This window comes from Salminus brasiliensis, chromosome 8 (genome assembly GCF_030463535.1).
Source record: "Salminus brasiliensis chromosome 8, fSalBra1.hap2, whole genome shotgun sequence".
NCBI classification, from domain to species: Eukaryota; Metazoa; Chordata; class Actinopteri; order Characiformes; family Bryconidae; genus Salminus; species Salminus brasiliensis.
This window is the reverse complement of record NC_132885.1, coordinates 36,952,206-36,972,748: the sequence shown is the minus strand read 5'-3', so window position 1 is coordinate 36,972,748 and position 20,543 is coordinate 36,952,206. Positions and strand designations below refer to the sequence as shown.

At 38.5% G+C, this 20,543-nt stretch overlaps 3 protein-coding genes across 5 annotated transcripts in view; 2 read left to right on the top strand and 1 right to left on the bottom strand.

Moving 5' to 3' along the window:
- The first annotated feature begins 4,434 nt into the window (after positions 1–4,434).
- On the top strand, positions 4,435–9,289 carry faima (Fas apoptotic inhibitory molecule a). 2 transcript variants are annotated; one of them, XM_072686505.1, is made up of 5 exons: positions 4,435–4,549; positions 5,503–5,640; positions 5,834–6,062; positions 6,905–6,954; positions 7,102–9,289. In XM_072686505.1, the coding sequence occupies exons 2-5, from the start codon at positions 5,527–5,529 to the stop codon at positions 7,252–7,254; spliced, it is 546 nt and encodes a 181-aa protein (XP_072542606.1). In that variant the 5' UTR covers positions 4,435–4,549; positions 5,503–5,526; the 3' UTR covers positions 7,255–9,289. The 2 variants fall into 2 exon arrangements, with proteins under 2 accessions (XP_072542606.1, XP_072542607.1); XM_072686506.1 differs by having other exon boundaries at positions 4,435–4,857.
- On the bottom strand, positions 9,061–19,316 carry parp9 (poly(ADP-ribose) polymerase family member 9). Its single transcript, XM_072686504.1, has 10 exons — positions 18,496–19,316; positions 17,767–17,806; positions 15,027–15,941; positions 14,363–14,587; positions 13,737–13,955; positions 13,380–13,446; positions 12,203–12,751; positions 11,986–12,116; positions 11,632–11,788; positions 9,061–10,493 (listed from the first exon to the last, which is right to left on the bottom strand). The coding sequence occupies exons 3-10, from the start codon at positions 15,900–15,902 to the stop codon at positions 10,192–10,194; spliced, it is 2,526 nt and encodes an 841-aa protein (XP_072542605.1). The 5' UTR covers positions 15,903–15,941; positions 17,767–17,806; positions 18,496–19,316; the 3' UTR covers positions 9,061–10,191.
- Positions 18,615–20,543, top strand: part of parp14rs1 (poly(ADP-ribose) polymerase family member 14-related sequence 1) — a 17,986-nt gene continuing 16,057 nt past the window's right edge. For both annotated transcript variants that reach the window (XM_072686503.1, XM_072686502.1), the window contains exons 1-2: positions 18,615–19,056; positions 20,230–20,333. In XM_072686503.1, coding sequence (XP_072542604.1) covers positions 18,882–19,056; positions 20,230–20,333 — 279 coding nt within the window. In that variant the 5' untranslated portion in view covers positions 18,615–18,881. The remainder of the gene's footprint in view (positions 19,057–20,229; positions 20,334–20,543) is intronic.

Sequence of the window (20,543 nt, the reverse complement as noted above, 5' to 3'; positions counted from 1 at the left end):
ATACAAGTTGATTTTTGCAAAATTGTTTTAAAAGTATCAGATCAAGATTAATACATTTTTAATAAATCAAATCGTTTGCTCACTAGGGTTTTTACACTTGCCTGTAAAAAGCAGCATAAGAATACATTTGACTTGCCCTGAGGGAACAGTTTATATATTTGAGAGAAAAATGTTAAATGAAAGAATTTATTAAATTGAGGGTATGGGCTGTTAAATTTAGGCAACAATTTAATAAACAGAGGGAACCATTTATTAAATGAAAGGAACTGATTGTTAAACTGAGGGAACAATTTATTAAATTTAGGAAACAAACTGTTACATTTAAGGAGCAATTCAGCTATTAACGTGAGGTAACAATTTGTCAAACAGAGGGAACAATTTATTAAATGGAAGGAATTGATCATTAAACTGAGATGACAATTTATTAAACTGAGGGAACAATTTATTAAATCGAATACAAGTTTTTTTTAATTGAGGGAATGGACTGTTACATATAAGGAGCAAGTTAGCTATTAAACCGAGGTAACAATTTATTAAACAGAGGGAACGGACTGTTAAATTTAAGAAACAAATTAGCTATTAAACTTTGGGAACAATTTATTAAATCGAGGAAACAGACTGTTAGCTACATCTAAGGAGCAATATAGCTATTAAACTGAGGTTTTGAACTGAATTTGTCAAACAGGGAACCATTTAATAAATGGAAGGAACCGTTTTTTGTACTGAGGGAACAATTTATTAAATCAAGAAAACAATTTATTAAATCGAGGAAACAATTTACTAAATCGAGGGAACACACTGTTAGATTTAAGAAACAAATGAGTTATTAAACTGAGAGAACGATTTATTAAATTGAGGAAACAAATGATTAAATCGAAGGAAGAAACTGTTAGCTACATTTAAGGAGCAATATAGCTATTAAACTGAGGTTCTGAACTGAATTTTTCAAACAGAGGAGACCATTTATTAAATGGAAGGAACCGTTTTTGAACTGAGGGAACAATTTATTAAATTAAGAAAACAATTGATTAAATCGAGGAAACAATTTATTAAATCAAGGAAATGATTTATTAAATCGAGGAAACAATTTATTAAATCGAGGAAACAATTTATTAAATCGAGGAAACAATTTATTAAATCAAGGAAATGATTTATTAAATCGAGGAAATGATTTATTAAATCGAGGAAATGATTTATTAAATCGAGGAAACAATTTATTAAATCGAGGAAATGATTTATTAAATCGAGGAAATTATTTATTAAATTAAGAAAACAATTTATTAAATCGAGGAAACAATTTATTAAATCACAATTTATTAAATTAAGAAAACAATTTATTAAATTGAGGAAATGATTTATTAAGTCAAGGAAACAATTTATTAAATTAAGAAAATAATTTATCAAATCTAGGAAACAGTTTATTAAATCGAGGAAACAATTTATTAAATCGGGGAAACAATTTATTAAATTGGGGAAACAATTTATTAAATTAAGAAAACAATTTATTAAATCGAGGAAACAATTTATTAAATCACAATTTATTAAATTAAGAAAACAATTTATTAAATCACAATTTATTAAATTAAGAAAACAATTTATTAAATTAAGAAAACAATTATTAAATCACAATTTATTAAATTAAGAAAACAATTTATTAAATCAAGCAAACAATTTATTAAATTAAGAAAACAATTATTAAATCACAATTTATTAAATTAAGAAAACAATTTATTAAATCGAGGAAACAATTTATTAAATTAAGAAAACAATTTATTAAATTAAGAAAACAATTTATTAAATCGAGGAAACAATTTATTAAATTAAGAAAACAATTTATTAAATTAAGAAAACAATTTATTAAATCGAGGAAACAATTTATTAAATTAAGAAAACAATTTATTAAATTAAGAAAACAATTTATTAAATCGAGGAAACAATTTATTAAATCGAGGCAAGGCACTGTTACATTTAAGAAACAAATGAGAGAACGATTTATTAAATTGAGGGAAGAAACTGTTAGCTACATTTAAGGAGCAATTCAGCCATTAAACCGAGGTTTTGAACTGAATTTGTCAAACAGAGAAACATTTATTAAATGGAGGGAACTGATCATTAAACTGAGGGAACAATTAGTTCAATTATTAAATCATGTATTAAATCGAGGGACCGGACTGTCACATTTAATGAGCAATTTAGTAGCTATTAACCTGAGGGAACCATTAGTTAACCTGAGGGGACCATTAGTTAACCTGAGGGAACTATTAGTTAACCTGAGGGGACCATTAGTTAACCTGAGGGAACTATTAGTTAACCTGAGGGGACCATTAGTTAACCTGAGGGAACTATTAGTTAAACTGAGGGAACTATTAGTTAACCTGAGGGGACCATTAGTTAACCTGAGGGAACTATTAGTTAACCTGAGGGGACCATTAGTTAACCTGAGGGAACCATTAGTTAAACTGAGGGAACTATTAGTTAAACTGAGGGGACCATTAGTTAACCTGAGGGAACCATTAGTTAACCTGAGGGGACCATTAGTTAACCTGAGGGAACTATTAGTTAACCTGAAGGGGCCATTAGTTAACCTGAGGGAACCATTAGTTAACCTGAGGGGACCATTAGTTAACCTGAGGGAACTATTAGTTAACCTGAGGGGACCATTAGTTAACCTGAGGGAACCATTAGTTAACCTGAGGGGACCATTAGTTAACCTGAGGGAACTATTAGTTAACCTGAGGGGACCATTAGTTAACCTGAGGGGACCATTAGTTAACCTGAGGGAACTATTAGTTAACCTGAGGGGACCATTAGTTAACCTGAGGGAACCATTAGTTAACCTGAGGGGACCATTAGTTAACCTGAGGGAACTATTAGTTAACCTGAGGGGACCATTAGTTAACCTGAGGGAACCATTAGTTAAACTGAGGGAACTATTAGTTAAACTGAGGGAACCATTAGTTAAACTGAGGGAACTATTAGTTAAACTGAGGGAACCATTAGTTAACCTGAGGGAACTATTAGTTAACCTGAGGGAACTATTAGTTAAACTGAGGGAACCATTAGTTAAACTGAGGGAACCATTAGTTAACTTGAGGGAACTATTAGTTAACCTGAGGGGACCATTAGTTAACCTGAGGGAACTATTAGTTAACCTGAGGGAACCATTAGTTAACCTGAGGGGACCATTAGTTAACCTGAGGGAACCTTTAGTTAACCTGAGGGAACTATTAGTTAACCTGAGGGGACCATTAGTTAACCTGAGGGAACTATTAGTTAACCTGAGGGAACCATTAGTTAACCTGAGGGAACCATTAGTTAACCTGAGGGAACTATTAGTTAACCTGAGGGGACCATTAGTTAACCTGAGGGAACCATTAGTTAACCTGAGGGAACTATTAGTTAACCTGAGGGGACCATTAGTTAACCTGAGGGAACCATTAGTTAACCTGAGGCAACTATTAGTTAACCTGAGGGAACCATTAGTTAACCTGAGGGAACTATTAGTTAACCTGAGGGAACTATTAGTTAACCTGAGGGGACCATTAGTTAACCTGAGGGAACTATTAGTTAACCTGAGGGGACCATTAGTTAACCTGAGGGGACCATTAGTTAACCTGAGGGAACCATTAGTTAACCTGAGGGGACCATTAGTTAAACTGAGGCAACTATTAGTTAACCTGAGGGAACCATTAGTTAACCTGAGGCAACTATTAGTTAACCTGAGGGAACTATTAGTTAACCTGAGGGAACTATTAGTTAACCTGAGGGGACCATTAGTTAACCTGAGGGAACTATTAGTTAACCTGAGGGGACCATTAGTTAACCTGAGGGGACCATTAGTTAACCTGAGGGAACTATTAGTTAACCTGAGGGAACTATTAGTTAACCTGAGGGGACCATTAGTTAACCTGAGGCAACTATTAGTTAACCTGAGGGAACCATTAGTTAACCTGAGGGAACCATTAGTTAACCTGAGGGAACTATTAGTTAACCTGAGGGGACCATTAGTTAACCTGAGGGAACTATTAGTTAACCTGAGGGGACCATTAGTTAACCTGAGGGGACCATTAGTTAACCTGAGGGAACCATTAGTTAACCTGAGGGAACTATTAGTTAACCTGAGGGAACTATTAGTTAACCTGAGGGGACCATTAGTTAACCTGAGGGGACCATTAGTTAACCTGAGGGAACCATTAGTTAACCTGAGGGAACTATTAGTTAACCTGAGGGAACTATTAGTTAACCTGAGGGGACCATTAGTTAAACTGAGGGAACCATTAGTTAAACTGCTATCAAATGGAGAAACGTTGAACCTTTTCTACCTTTAGTTAGTTAGTTAGTTACTTTACTGGCTGCTTCTGGTGTAGAGACTCCTGAAGCAGCTCGACGCTTCGTCCTTTTCCCGACAGGCGGCAGGAGGCGAACTGCAGCGAAGGGCTTTTCTGTTTCCATGGCAACGGTTGTTAAGCAGAAAACTGATTTGTTGTTAGCTTAAGAGCTAACGTGCTAACGCGAACTACTTCGCCGGTTAACGACTGCTGCAGAAACGGTAACCGATTTATCCCAGCTAGGCTAAAGGGCACCTTCTACACCTCCTCGGCGCTGTAGGAACCTAGCTAACGTTAGCTCTGTTCAGACAGCTGGCGCAGAAACCACGAGAAACTTTGCCGTTAGCTAGCTAGCGCTAACTAGCTCACTCAGCTACCGCTAGCGTGCAGGTACACTGGCGCGTTAGCTGGTCGACCGGGTTTGATTTGACACACGAACGAATGGACGTCTGGGTTGCTCTAAATTAGCTAGTGCTACATTAGTAGCTAGAAGCGAGCTGGATCTAGTGCTACCCCTGCAGTTTTTAAGGTATGCTAGGTAGCTAGTGTACTTCTCTTAATGCCGGAGCTCACACTGGTAGCTATAGCTACTAAAGGGACGAAGGGGCTGTAGCTATCTAAAGTGATACAAAGACATGTTCAGTTTTGCAGAGATACTGGCATTTCGTTGTGTTCACAAAACAGACCCAATCAGGGGTTCAAATCCAGAAATGCAGAGGTGTCATTTACGTCACTTTTGCTCATTCATTCGTCAGTTCAGCTATTCAAGCTTTCACGAGTTGACGAGCTGTCCAGCCCTACTCTCACGTGGGATAAAAGCATCCATTGCTATCATTGTATAGTTGTGTAAACTGCTTCCTCGCTTTCTCTCTCTCTCACTCACTCACTCACTCTCTGTGTGGATGACCATAGGGACCAGACCTTCCCTGCAGTAGACATGGTCCTCTCTGATGGGACCATAGCTAATGGCACAGGCTGCTCCATTTTGGTGAACTTATGAAGACTTCAGAAACTGTCAAAACTACAGACAGGGCAATTAATCCGCATACTTCACTTTAACTGGGACTTTAACTGGGAACACTGTCCATAATAGCTCCTAACATTGTACCACATGTTTAGTTCATTGGTGTGGTGCATCATACCTGGTTTCCTAACCCATGTGCAATTCTCATAGATCCACTGAGGTTTAGCACAGACCATGTCTGGTGACCTAGTCGGTGTATGGGAGGTGGCCCTGAGCGATGGTGTCCACAGGATTGAATTTGAACACGGCACAACCACGGGAAAACGGGTTATCTGTGTTGATGGGAAGGTGAGAATCTAGATGAGGTGGTACTTATAAATAACACTATTCATTTATTCAAGTCTTTATTTTTTTATTATTTATTTTTTACAGCTAGTAGACAGTCAAGACATACAGAACATAGTACCTGTGTTGAAAAATGTAACCTAACCCAAGTATGGTGGATTTTTCAACTGATGGAATTTGTTTGTTTGCTTGGCAGGAGGTCCTTAGGAGAGACTGGATGTTTAAACTGGTTGGGAAGGAGACCTTCAACGTAGGAGGCGCAGAAACGAAGGCCACCATTAACATTGATGCTGTGAGCGGCTTTGCCTATGAGTACACGCTGGAGATCAATGGGAAAAGTCTGAAGAAGTACATGGAAAACCGTTCCAAAGTGACCAGCACCTGGCTCCTCAATCTAGATGGCATAGACTGCAGAGTGGTCTTGGGTAAGAAGCTACTGATCCACAAATCACAAGATGTATAGTCAAATAAGCACTTATGGTTTGACTATGATCTCTCTGTCCCTTTCTCTATGCAAGCTAGAACACCCTAAAAGCTCAGATGGTAAGTTTGCCAGGGTAGTTGTCAGACATAAGCATGGCAAGGCATCAGACAAGCACCGGGCATTATAATACAAAAGCAAGCAGGGTTCTTTATATTTATATATTTTTGCATTTAGGTAATATAGGTAAGTATAAGAAACAATAAAGCAACCAAACATCAGTTTCAGATTTCAGTAAAACAGGTTTCCAACATTGGCAAGCCCTGGATACCAACATTTATATAATAAGCATTGGTCAAATGTAACATCATAATGCCAGACAAGATTAGCAACTAACCCTAATGCATCCACTAATCCTTTAACCTGCTTAAACCTGCTGGGTTGGCCTGCCTCTCTCTGAACTGCTGTTGTTGAACAGCCGTTGTAAAAGAAAAGATGTTTTAGGCCTACTCCAGGGCAAAACTGTGCTTGTTGTCAAGCAACAGAGGTCTCTGTTGTTTCATTGACCCTCTAGGGGTTGCTGTTTCATAGGCTGGGTGAAAGCAATAAAGATGGGCGTGGCATAGCCTGCCTGGATTTAGAAATCCTGGTGGTTTTTAGGTAGGGACTTTCCAAACCCTTTGCTTACAGTGATTGGCCTTAAAAAGGCAATAGTGTGAACATTTCATAAAACATTAAACTGGATTTTGGCAATGGTCAACCACGACTGTACAACTTTATTACTCCTTTTATCTTAGCTCTTATCCAACTATGTCCATTGACTGCGATTGTGTTTTCTCTACACAGAGAAAGATACCATGGACATTTGGTGCAATGGACAGAAAATGGAGACGGCCGTAAGTATCAGAAAATGATTCTGAAGCAAATTAATAAAATCTTTTTTTATTTTTAAATTAGTGTTACAGGCCAATGGCAGAGTTGAGCCCTTAAGCAACAACAGCAGACCAACACTTATTTGTTTGTGTTCATTCAAACACTGCTAGGGAGAATTTGTGGATGATGGCACGGAGACACACTTCACTTTGGGCGACCACGACTGCTGCATTAAGGCTGTGAGCAGCGGGAGGCGGAGAGACGGCCTCATCCACACCCTCCTGGTTGATGGTACTGAAATGTCAGAGGCCGTAGCAGAGTGAGAAGCTGTGTTGGCAGGAAGTTGCCGTTTTAAGACAAGGAGATTTGGGCCTCGCTCAGCATAAAAGGGCAACTTCTAGCCACGGCCTGTGGGTGTTTGACGTTCGCGAATAGTATGAGAGTCCAACATGTCCATCTAGGTGTGTGTCCATGTGCTTCATGTGGCATCTGGACCTTTTTAAATGTCATGGATTGTTGACGTCCAATGTCGCAAGTCATGGAGCCAACATATGAGTAAGTTGCCATTGGCAGATCAGCATGAGCCTGGTATTAGCCTCCTGTGAAACATTCATCAAAGATAATAAACCAGGCTAGAGTAGACATTTCACAGAACACATCACATTTATCACTATAATCATTGGCCCGAATCTTATCAATATGAGGTATTTTCTGGAATGTGTCGCCAGTTCACCAGCAATGCAACAAGGTGTAGGAATAATCCTTTAATATAGTATATAATGTAGATATAATAATGAAACTGATGTCAAATATTGCTGTCTGAATTTACACTGATCATAACTTGTGGGTACGTCTCCATCATGGCATACAATGTATGCCAGCTTTGTTTCCTATGGTAAAGGCATACTGAAAATACTGACCTTGATCTTGCCAATAAATTTGCTGTTTGGGGGGGGGGGTATGGGGGAGGAGTCTGCTGCACTGTAAACTGAGCTGTTTTACTTTCAATTTTAACATTAAATTCTTTCAGGAAGAAAGCTTGCTAATGGAATGGAGCTGGTCCACATTGCTGCATGCTCTCAAGCATCTAAGAGTAAAGAACACTGACCTAATATCCTATTCTGTGCTGTGTGCAAAAGCATAAACTGATTCCAGATCAGCATTTGTACTTGGAGAAGTTTGATAAATGTAGCCCATCAGCAGCCTAACATACTGTACAGTATATATTTCAAAAATATTCATGTGTTTGGTGGCAACATCATTGTGTCTTCTAAACGGACAAGTTTGCTCATTGTCTAGTTAGGAGTAAAATGTGCAGTTCCGATGTTTACAGATTTTAGAGCATTACGTAAGTACCCTTAAAGATCCTTTAGATCCACCAGCTGCCATCTGAGTGAGGGCAAAGATTTACCGCAATAACATTCCTATGGAAGTGCACTTTTTGTTTTGATGTCAATTTCCACTTATAGATGGTAAGTTCAATATGTCGTATAAAGGACACCATGTTTTTATATGGTTCTTTCATTTTCATTTTACATTTACTAAAACCAGTTTGACCTGCTTCTGTGTTATGCTTTTACATCAAAGATGTATGATTATGATTCCAACCCAAATACCCATGTGGCAGACTATCATCTATGTAGTAAAAGCAAGTAAATGCCCTCTCAGGGGATCAGGTTGTCTGTGTGCTCCATTATATTAAATCTAATGACCTTTATTTAATGTAGATTTATGAGATCATTACACTTTCAGTTCGCAATATGAATACCCTTGTTCTCGTCATTGTCTAGTGACATCCGTTCAGAAAAGTGCTATATAAATAAATTTGAATTCAATTTAATGCAGCCACTGTGTTGTCTCTTTAGCTGCACACAACACAGGCTCGTGAGGCTATTCTCAATGCGTCTGGCATGACATTTTATGACCTGTTTTCTCGATGGATCAACCTGTCCTGGAATGCTAAAGTACATGTTTGTCAAATTATGACATAGTCCTGTGGTCTAAGCTACCAGCCACACAGCATTGTCGAGTGCCTATCAATGGCAAAGAAATCCAACTGTATGAGCCAGTGGGTAAATACAAGAATCAACTGCTCGTTTCTTCCTAAATAAAAATTAGAGCAACTGTGAGACTTTATTCCCCATGATTTTATTGATTCAAATGTAACTCAAAAAATTCAACTTACAAAGCTTAAAAAAGTTGATGTCAATATTACACCTCTCAGTATTTCTTAATAGTAGAAACTATTTGACATTCTTGTAAATGCTGTACAGTGATGTGCTGTATGTGTTTTATTGTGTTAGCAGACAATGCCAATCCTGTGTTTGTGTTACCAGATTAAATCTGTACATGTTGACACATAGCCTTTTGACTACACTTGTAGAAGTGCTTCCTTAACTCTATCTCTGCTGTTCCGTCTGTGGGATCAGATTGAGGTTGTGAATAAGGCTCACACACTTCATATGTGCTTACATTAAAAATAAACAAAAAGATGCTATATAATCATCAGGTATTGGTGTTAACTTCAGCTCATTTACTTTAATATTATATCTTGAAGAGTTTAAATCATTTTATTACTGGACAGGCTGGAGCGCATCATATTTAAACCATTACAACCACTGAAATTACAACCACAATATTCAAACCATTACAACCACAATGAAACACCATCTCATGACCCTTAATTCTTGTCAAAAACAGACCCCATGATCCCTATATTATCAACCTAAATGTACATGTCTCATATATTCTTAAAACAGTAGAGTTAGACACAGTGTTATTTAAACTATTGTTAGCCCCGCGCCCAATTATATAGAGAACAAAGAAGGTTCAAAGCAACATGTTAAGCTACAAAAACAGAAAGTGAATGTTTACAGAAACCCTAGAAGGATTTTCCATTAATGATTCCAGCTGCATTAAACTACATGTGTACCGAAAGGTCCTTGTTTTCAACTGTTGTGTTCAATTAGATTTTTCCTGATTGCATACACCATTAATAGGCCCACATTTTAATATCTACAATTAAGATAACCACTTAATGTGCTTTTTCAATGCACCGCCAGACTTTATATAAACATTTTGGTAGTTGTAGCATTGGGATTAGAGACTCTAACATGACAGATTTTATAAGTGCACAACAAATGATCTGGAACTGATGCCTCAGTAATAACATCTTCCTTAATGTATTAATAACCTTCCAGTATGTGTGGATTCCTTCATTATTCCCTCATAATATGGCAAGTGGAATACATGGTCCTGAGCTAAAATTGGCCTCTACGTGTTATGTCGGTGCATGTATAGATAAAATCAGGTAAGGCCTGTTGGCCATTGAAGATGACAAAGGTGTCCTTTGTATCATTACACACACTGTCATAATGGGCCTGAGGGACAGTTTCGGAAGGAGGGGGCACAATCAGTTGTGATGAACCACGTGTGTGATTTCCAGTGAGAACCTGAGCTTCAATGATGTAGATATACTCTTCTTCTTCTTCAATGCCCTGCCACAGCCTTGTAGCTTTCCCCAGTTCTGAGGTGAAGTATATTCCAGCTCCACAATTTTGTTCTAGGAGAAAAGAGAGAACCGTTAGAGATTAGCAGCTACTACCACTACACAGGGAGCTACAGCAGGCCATATTTCTAGTTGTGTTTTGGAACATCAACACTGAAAGCCAGCCTTAACCAACTGTACCTGCCGGAGTCTGTACAAATACTAGGTGATGGCTATGTTTTACGTTGTTTCGGTTAAGTGGTTATGGTTCTTTAAGTCAATGTCTTTTTTTTTTATTGTCCCAGAAATAATTGCGATAAACAATAATATTGTTATTGTATGACCATTTTATGCACACACTCACACACACACACACACATGTGTTAGGGGCAGTGAGTACACACACACACCCAGAGCGGTAGGCAGCCAACTCCAGCGCCCGGGGAGCAGAGAGGGTAAATGGCTTTGCTCAAGGGCCCAACAGTGGCAGCTTGCCGAGCCCGGGAATCGAACCCACAACCCTGTTATCGATATCCCGGCGCTCTAACCACTGAGCCACCACTGCCCAATTAGGTGACTTGAAATACACACTAAAAAAAGCTATGAGCACAAATGTGCATTTTTCCCCCTGTCAGCAGTGACATTTTAAGGTCTGTATGAACTGAGATGCAAAGGCAATTACATTTACAATTTTGTTTTTTGACTGATGCTTTTAATCAAAATGAGTTACCGTGCAAGTCATTAATTTTCAATGAGGCTCAGCGATACTCAGTGACGAGCCCTGCTCTGCTCAACTTTATGCAAATGAGCAGTGACATGCTGTGGCAACTTCCAGTCAGAAAACAGGTACTCACGTTCCTTTGAAACCAGTGTACACATAGGGTTACAGTTGACTTAAACTTACAACTTCAAGTGTTGCCAGAGAATCGTGTACACTTGGCTTTAACTGACAGTGCCAGAAAATGCAGATGGAGCCGCTGAATGGTGAAACACTTTTTCCAGAGAAGCTGTAAAGTTTGAGTTCACTGGCACTTGAGTGACACTGCAGCAAAGTCAACAAAGTGAGCCAAGCAGGCTCATTCTGGAATTCTGTCCTCCAGTTGAAATGATACAGTGAATCTGTTGTGATTTCCGGCTGACTTTAGCTTTAGCTATTAGGAAGCTAACTTGCAAAGATGTCTAATTCAGTACAGCAATGGTGTTGGAGCCCTACCTTTAGGTGGTGCATAGTCCCTCTGAAAACCCACTCTGGAGATCAGCTCACAGAATTGTGCGGTCACACGCTGGTACAGCAGCTGTGGTTGACCTGGCACCCACCTCTTGTTCAACTCGAAGACCTGCTTCAGGGCGTTGTTCTCGATTTTCTCTACCTTGAACCACCAACAAAACCAGATTCCTTTCAAGGCTTCATCAGAAAATAACAAAACAAAACTCTCTAACAGTACCTTTTGGTACACTTGTACACTAACTGACCTAAATGTCTGAAGGATGAACATAATGAAAGCCTTTTCATTTATTGTTAAGGGGAAAAAAAGTTAATTCAGAGAACTGTGGTGAAAAAACGTACCTTTACAATGTCCAGGCCATATTTGTTGAACTTTGCTTTTCTCTTTTCAGTGAACCTCTCTGAAATAGTAGTCCTTTCATAATACGACTTGCTGTTCAACTCTGGCAACTTGGTGTAAAGACTAAAAAAACCTTTTAGAAAAAAAAGATTTTAGAGTTAGTTTAGATTTTTAAAAATACAGGACGGTATCACATAAAGAGTTACATAGAAAACCTACTGATCCTATGGACAAATCCCCTTTCAGTTTCACTCTTAATTAGCATTTGCTTGAGGTCAACTGTGATTTTTTGGCCTTCCACTGCAAGGTCAAAAGTGTCCTTTTTTGCAAGGTATGCCTTCTCCAAAGCAGCATTGATATCTGGTTCTTCTGAGCCTGGGAAAGCCTGCCAGCAGACCACAGAGTGCAGCAGATCGTTTTCTTCAGCCTGGGCAAAGTCTTCTTGAGCTTGGCAGAGCATGGCCTCTACCTCCAGTGCTGCACAACTGACTCCGGTGGACACCCCTTTGATAATGATGCTACATTTACCATCTCTGAAGGACTCAGAGATTGACACATTATGTATGGTCTGAAGGGACATCAGTTTTTCATGATCCTCCTGGCCAAACTGGATGACATGGTTATTTTGTATTGTGATTCCACCAGATGAAATATGCAGCATTTTCAAAGTCCATTTTTTTGCCTCTCTTACTGCCTCACAAGAGTTGGCAAAAAATTCAATGTGAGGTGTTGTTTCCCTGGTTTCCTCAGGGGTTTGAAACATTGAGCCTGCCAAAGCAAGAAAATAACACAATAAGCCATGAGGGGCCTTACAGTTAGGACACGTCACACACACAACATGAGGGTTGGCTCTGAACATGGCTCAGCCAATAATTTTTAAGAATCATAATTATCCATTTTGTAAAACACAGTATACTGGCTGTGTACTCTGGCAGGGTGTAACGGTACAGAGGTCATGGGTTAGAGACATGACGACATATGAAGAATACACTGTACATGCTATTGAGGTAAATATGGTAATTTTACAACTCCCTCATTAGGAAAGATCAGTTTACTAAAACACCTTTAAAAACACAAGTAAATTCGGACACCTCCTCATCATTATCATGTGTCAGCACAAATCGCGTAAGAAAAACACACCTGAACTGAAATCTGAATTAAAGTTAGTAAAAGCACTGTGCTGTTCATGGAATAATCTTAGAAATGTTGCTACAAAACATAAGCCTATCATTACCAAACTACATTCACAGTTTCAGAGTTCAGCAACTATCACATGTTTATATGAGAAAAATAGCATTTTGTTGTTTCACTGTCTGTTGCTCAGAAATGCCATCTTGGCCACTCAGAGAGCTGATTTTCCATGTAACAAATGAAATGAATGCTCATTTTCTCTTACTTTTGTCAGTGTTGCTGAAGAATTTGGATGTTTTTTTCTCAACGGAAGCCATTTCCTTTTTAAAAGCCTGAAACACAGCAAACATAATCAATACTTCCAATGAACAGCTACTAAATGCAAATTCAACACCTGAAAATCAACTTCAGGCCTACATCTGATCTACTTCTGTCATAAAACAATGAAGGACCAGGCCACACCTGGCCATGACACTGTTAATCAGGTAACTGTCCAGTTACTTTTGAGCCTGTTACAACTATGGGAAACCCATAGACCCATTCTTGTGGTGTACAGAGGCAACACTATGAAAATTGTTTCAATGTCCAATTACTTACTGATTAAAAAGAATGAATGGTTTACCTCGTATTTATCAGTGTCTGCTGGAAAAATGACAAAGTACACATTCTTCTTACTCCCACGATATGTCTTGGCAAAGTCTACAACCGCACTAATCATTTTTTGAGAAACTTCTTCTTTTCCAAGTCCAAGATTGCCCGTGCCAATAGCAGGAAAAGAAATGCTGGAAAAGTTCTCTTTATTTGTCATTTCAAGGCAACGTGTGATCACTTTGTGAAGAATCTAGAAAACATCATACTTTAAATACAAATGACAGGTAAAAATTCAACACAGAGAAACGACTGGAGATGAAAACGCTGAATTTGCCATTAGTTACAAATTTATATATATATAAAAATTAGAGCTGGGCGGTATGGCCTAAAAAAGATTCTGTCGGTTTCAGTATTTTTCTTCTTTTTGTGGCTTATTCTTGAGTCTAAATTATACAGAATTTAAAAACACTTGAATTTCATAATTTATACAATGAAGGCTTATTTTACTACAAATGCCCATATCTAACAACTGAAGTGCATATTAAAAAATTTAGTCTTTTAAACACCTTTTAAAGGTTTGGGAACACTGAACAAAGTGTTTACATTACGTTTTACAGAATGCCCAGCACTAGTCTGTATATATTATATTAGACTTACATGAGTTGTAGGGTGATGGGACCCAGCACAGATAGTGTGGAACACTGCGTTTGCTTTCAGGTTATGGCTTGCGGTTCCAATAACATGACCAACAGAAACATGCTTAGGCCTACGCTTTTTTATTTCATCTTGAATTCCATTGCCAGCTTTTTGCAATATGGCATTGGAAACATATCCCGATGACAAGTCGAGGTCAGCCCCTATTGTGTTCACAATGACATCTGTCTACGAAGAGAAAGTGTTTAAACAAGAAACAGAGAGAAATAAAGATTAAAATGCTAAACTTCAAATCATACAAAGCATTGATTATTACTATAATATTGGCATTGTTTTTGTTTTAAAGGAGAAAGACAGACATGGAAATTATAGGTCAAGACCAAGATCCTATATATTTTTTATGTGCACACATGTTAGTGTCATTACATGACCATGTGTGAAGACTGCATTACTGTAAAATATACCACTTATTTCTTTAGATACAAATGCAGTGATTTTTTCTGCAGTGACATTCATCTGCACGATACATTTTTGATAAAATTTTTTTTCTATGACAAAAATAGCACTGTGCATCCCTGTTTTAAAGAGAGGCAATGAATGCCCTAATATTCAGTTTCTCACTTAAGAAATGAAATGCCAATAAATATACAGTTAGTATTCAACTTACTGTCTCATCTTCAATGTGTCCCTTTTTGAGGGACAGAGTCACATTCCCCAGCTCCAGACTGCTCCATGTAGGCTTGGTTGATGCCATGCTCTGGCTTTGCATCGCTCCACTTTGCAAGTCCGATGGTCCCAGGAATTGCTGGCAAGCTCGCTGCATCTCTTGAACAGAGGGATCGTCATTGTTCACCAGACGGACCTCTAAGCTCTGGCCCGTTTTACGCTGACTACTGAATAAAATCACAGTGTTTACAATGATGTCTGCACAGGTGTCCCGTGGAAAATTGTAAAGGCCTGAGCTAATAGCAGGGATTGCAACAGACTGTAGGTGGTTATGGTCAGCTACTCGAAAGATGCTCCATATAGCGCTCTCCAGGTAAGGTCTGGCTGCTGCTATTTCGTTCTGTGATGGATTTCTGGACACATAGGGGCCAACCGCATGTATGATGTGGTTACAAGGGAGTTTTCCAGCTCTAGTGCAAACAGCTTCACCTGTAGGAACAGGCCCACATGACTGTACAATGTGATCACTCATTTGTTGGATTTCAGGACCTCCAGCCAGGGACAGAGCTAGAGCAAGTCCTCCGGCATGCTTTAATTTCTCATTGGCTGCATTGACCACAGCATCTGCTTTATGAGTTGTGAGATCATCCTGCCACACCGATATCTTCACTCCCCCAGGCAGCTGCTTCGAGTACTTAATTTTTGGCACGATGGACCATTTGTTGCTGCCAGTGAATGAAGCAGGGAAGTCATCCACATTGTGAACCACAACTTTACACCCAAATTTTTTTTCTGCCGCAATCGAATAGGCACGGCAACTCTCTTTCAGAATCTGAGCATTTTCTGAAGTGAGTGGAAAACGTTCTCTGTCAGTCATTGTAGCTGATTTTTCTTAGAACCCGAATAAAAGAGGTCCCTTGAAAGAAAAAAAGGAAAGAGCATTAGAATGGCTTTTCAGAGTCACAATTAAAGTGATTTGTGTAGTTGTCTCGCTATCGTTTGCACCATGGAGAATATAAATAAAGAAAGGTAATCATGGACTTATTTTTTGCTACTGGATTAAATCTCAGTAGGATATAATGAATGTTTAAATATATAAGAGATGCAGTAAAACAATAAGTCTTATTTACTGTAATTTATAGGCATCAAAGACATTTTCACTCCTGTCAAAATCACTCCTGTCACACATAATAAATTGAATAAAATAGAATACAAATTCCATGTTAAATACTTTTTGTACAGTAACTTACATTCAAATACACAGAAAAGGATATGCTTAAGGGCATAAAATGTCATGAGAATTATTTTAATACACTTCTATGGGCGCATATTCACAAATGCTTAATTGCACTGTATGAATGTAATTGACATTTTAAGTTTACATTTTTTTTAGTTTTCAAATTTGTTAAGTGTGTTTCAAGAACAAATTTGTTAAGTGTGTTTTAAGTACTTAAACTTGTAGTTTATTATCCCACTTTTAGAGCTAATGTGTGTAATTAACAGTTATCAATGTAGTTAAGCCAAACAACATAGGTTTGCCTACTTTACTGATGTCTCTGTAGGGGTGTAGTGTAGAGAAACGTACAGGCACTGAAACTAAATAAGTGTACTTTACGTTAACACCCCTGGGAAGCTAAATCTCATGTTAACTGGCTCCTCAGGGCCCACTGTGTAAATGTACAGAGTATTTTATAGTACCTCTGCCTAACCCTGACCAATCACAAGGCTAACGTAGCTCGGCCCTCTTTTCAAGTCTGGTCAACCTGGCTAACTAGCTTTCTGCGTCTTTGGTACATCTGGTGTTTGTTCACACAGCTATGCCAGCATTCTGTGTGTGTGCTTTTTCCTGGATGCCCATCCAACAGGAAACTGGATAAAAGCCTGTAGGTCTCTACAAAACAAACAGCTTATGAAGTAAAGATTTCACTGAAGACTGAAATTTAACCTCACTCAGACGGCAAGCTGCTCGGATCGAGTGCTGCTCTGCTTTAGCCCAGTTAAAATCCCTGGCTATCTCTCACAGCACCTCAAAGCCGGGGTTTTAATCGGTTTGGTCCTCACCATGTAGGCGCCGGTAATGTGAACAATACTTTGTTTGCCTGTGCTCGAGGGCTGTCAGGCATGCATGGTCAATAGAATATTAAGACCATAGCCAGACCGCTCTCTGAGAGATCTGATGGGAGCGAAACTTCAGTATGTTAAAATGTGTTCCTAGGGGCTTCAATAAGCTGTTGTGTACGTAATACTGCACCTACACACAGTAATGAGACAGTTATGAGAAAAGGCAGCACAGAGGAATAGAGAGAGACATGAAACTTTATGGAGGCTGATCACTGCGGAGCGAGGAACAGCGATCTCACTGTACAACGCCTCGTCACTGTCCTGGGACATTATTGTGCACTGAGTGCACTAATAGAACAGTCCTGCTGTTTCTCAATCGGACACTATTCTGTTCATCACTATGCACTGCCACACAGCTCTGTCATCTGCACTGCCACTTTAAAACTCTATTATTTATCACTTATACTGTACTGATACCCCAGGATGCCTTACATCACTATATAATATTAATGTAATTACTGCACTGCAATCACTTTTTATGCTTTTATGCCTTTATCATGCTGCTCTCTTGTTTGATTTTGACTTTCCCCGTGGGATAAATAAAGTGATCTATCTATCTATCTAATAAAAGTTAATATGGACGATTATGAAAAATGGCAGCCTGTGCAGCACTTCCTTACCAGAGATCTGAATGTGCTCAAGTCCTTTCTTCAAAGGCACCTAATAAAAACACACACAAAGCCAGTCTATGAGCTTTTTGCACAAAAATTGTCCACATTTATCCAATGTAACAGTGAGAAATGGTATATGATTGCATATGTTAATAAATTAATAACTAAATTCATTTTAAGTGTATTTTCCATGCAATCATTACATTTAGAGAGCTGTAGTAACTCACAATAACACAAAATGTGAGTATGTAGTTTTGACAAGTGTCCTCTAACATACTGTATATATATATATATAATAATAATATATAATATAAGTGAGTTTTATAAAGCTGATGTTGATTTCTTACTCCTAACTTACTACTAGCTAACTTTTCCGTTCCACCTTAAATAGTGCAGCAGATCCAGCAGCTCCGGCCTACAGTAGTACAGTAGCTGGCACGATTTAAGGTGGACCGGACAATTCGCATTAAAAAAATAAATTGTCCAAGGATTTCCACTATGTTTATTTCTTAGCTGTAAATGTACCCATTCACGGTTATATTTACAGGGTAGATTATGTGAATAAAGCCTAACTTTCACACACTGGAAACACCAAAGTTAGCTAGCACTAGCGTTCTCGCAGACGGCAGCGACTCGGTGTATGGCAAAACTTCGCTAGTTAGGCTAAGTTAGGCTAAAATATCAAACTTCAGAAGGAAATCAGTTGAATGTAGCTGGCTAAATATTATTCCCTCTTACCTGAGAGCAAACCAGCAGCTGTGTCGCTGCAAAAAGACAACAAGTGAAAGCAAAAGTCCAGCTGAGCTCAGTGTTACTTTCTCTTTACAGGAAACGACGCCCGATCCACCAACAGCCCTCCGTAGGTTTCGCTCTCTGCTGAGCAGGGGTTTGTTTACTACTTTTTCCTTGACTTTTTCGTCATTTTTCGGTCATTTTTCCTCCAAATTTGACTCCTAATGTTTTCAAACCGGTCCTACCGTCGACTGCTCCGTCGTGGGACAGGGCACACACACCTTTAGGCAGGTGCTTCTCCTGTTTTGCACCGTGTGGCCAAACGGAGAAAGCAAAAGTGAAACTCGCTCCTGAGCTGCTGCTGCTCCTCATATGACTGTGATCAGTCAGCGATGGCCGGCGAGTTTCCTTATGTCCTGCTCGTCGAGGGCGAATGGGACCCCAATACCCCCAAACTAAAAAACAAGCTCACCATTTATTTCCAGAGTAAGAAGTCTAATGGAGGAGACTGCAGCGTGCAGCTGCTCGGGGGACAGAGAGCGACTGTCAGCTTCAAAACGGAAGAAGGTAGATAGCTAGTGCTAGCTGTCTATGTTTACCTTGTGTTTAATGTGTTTTTTTTTTCCATTTACGTACACGTTATCACATAACTACTGTCATATATAGATATAGCTATCTAGCTATGTTTATAACTAGCTAGCAAATAGGCTCTACGCTGCATTGCTTTTAATCGAAATGTCGCTTGTGCTTATTAGCTAGCTAATATGTTTTATACAAGTAAGCTGAGCTAATATAGCTAATAATATAATATAATATAACTTAATTATCATCAAAAACGTTAGGGCTTCAAACGTTTGCTGTTGCTGTTCAAGTCCGTACTGGATTTGCCTCCGATTCCAGAATCCGATTCCGAGTCAAAGGCGGTGATTCCAAGAGTCGGTTCAGCACAATTCCCCTCCCTACATTTAGCTAATAGACACGGCTGCCTAAATAAAGCTGTATGTAGGATATGCCTAAATTGTTAAACACTAAATTGTTAAATTATATTTGAATAGTCTAAATCACTTATTAGAAAATGATAAGCTCCAGATTTATAAAGAATGATAGAACAGGTTAAAAATAAAATAAGGTAATTGAAGTGATAATAATAATTTAGTTGTTGATTTGGAATTAAGAAATTAATAACAGTGAGCTGAATTAGTGTCATAAAGGTAAAGAAAAATATAACAAAATATTATAATAATAAAAATAAAAAAAAAGTGTTGTGGTGTAGGCATGCGCAGTAACCGTCAGTAGGACGGTTGGATGGTTAGCACACAGCTACTAACACCTGGAATAAACTGGGATTCATCCATCTTTCTCTGGGTGAACCTAGGTTTTTGTTTTAAAGAGTCCAAAGCAATCTTCAGATGATCTTCAGGAACACAAATTGCCAGATTTATTTTTATACAGTAAACGGACGGTTTACTGAACATGTCCCGTCACTCTGCGCGCAGGTGGAATCGAGTCTAAAGCTTCAGAATCGACTCTCCATTCATTATATTTACTATGACGAGGAATCGACTCTTTTTGCAGCCGACTATTAGCTCCACTGTCCCACAAGCCGAAAAAGGAGAACTATTCATTGCAGATTTACATGATGTCTCTCTCTCTCTCTCTCTCTATCTCTCTCTCTCTCTCTCTCTCTCTCTCTCTCTCTCTCTCTCTCTTCTATCTCTCTCTCTCTCTCTCTCTCTCTAGTGAGACAACAGGTACTCAAGAGAAAATCACACCGAATCAAAATAGGCCAAAAGGACGTGAGCCTAAATGTTCATCTGTCACCAGAAGAGGACTCAGCTGTTAAGGTGATTATTAAATGTATTTCATCAAAAAAAATAAATAATAATAATTTTAATTTAATGTTTAATTAAATTGTACTTTAATTCTAATGTATACAAGTTACAAAAATAATATTTATAGGCTCAATCCGTTGCCTCAACTTAATGAATCATTCCCTCAGTTTAGAGGGAAAACACTTTAGTTAAACTGAGGGAACAATTTATTACATTGAGGGG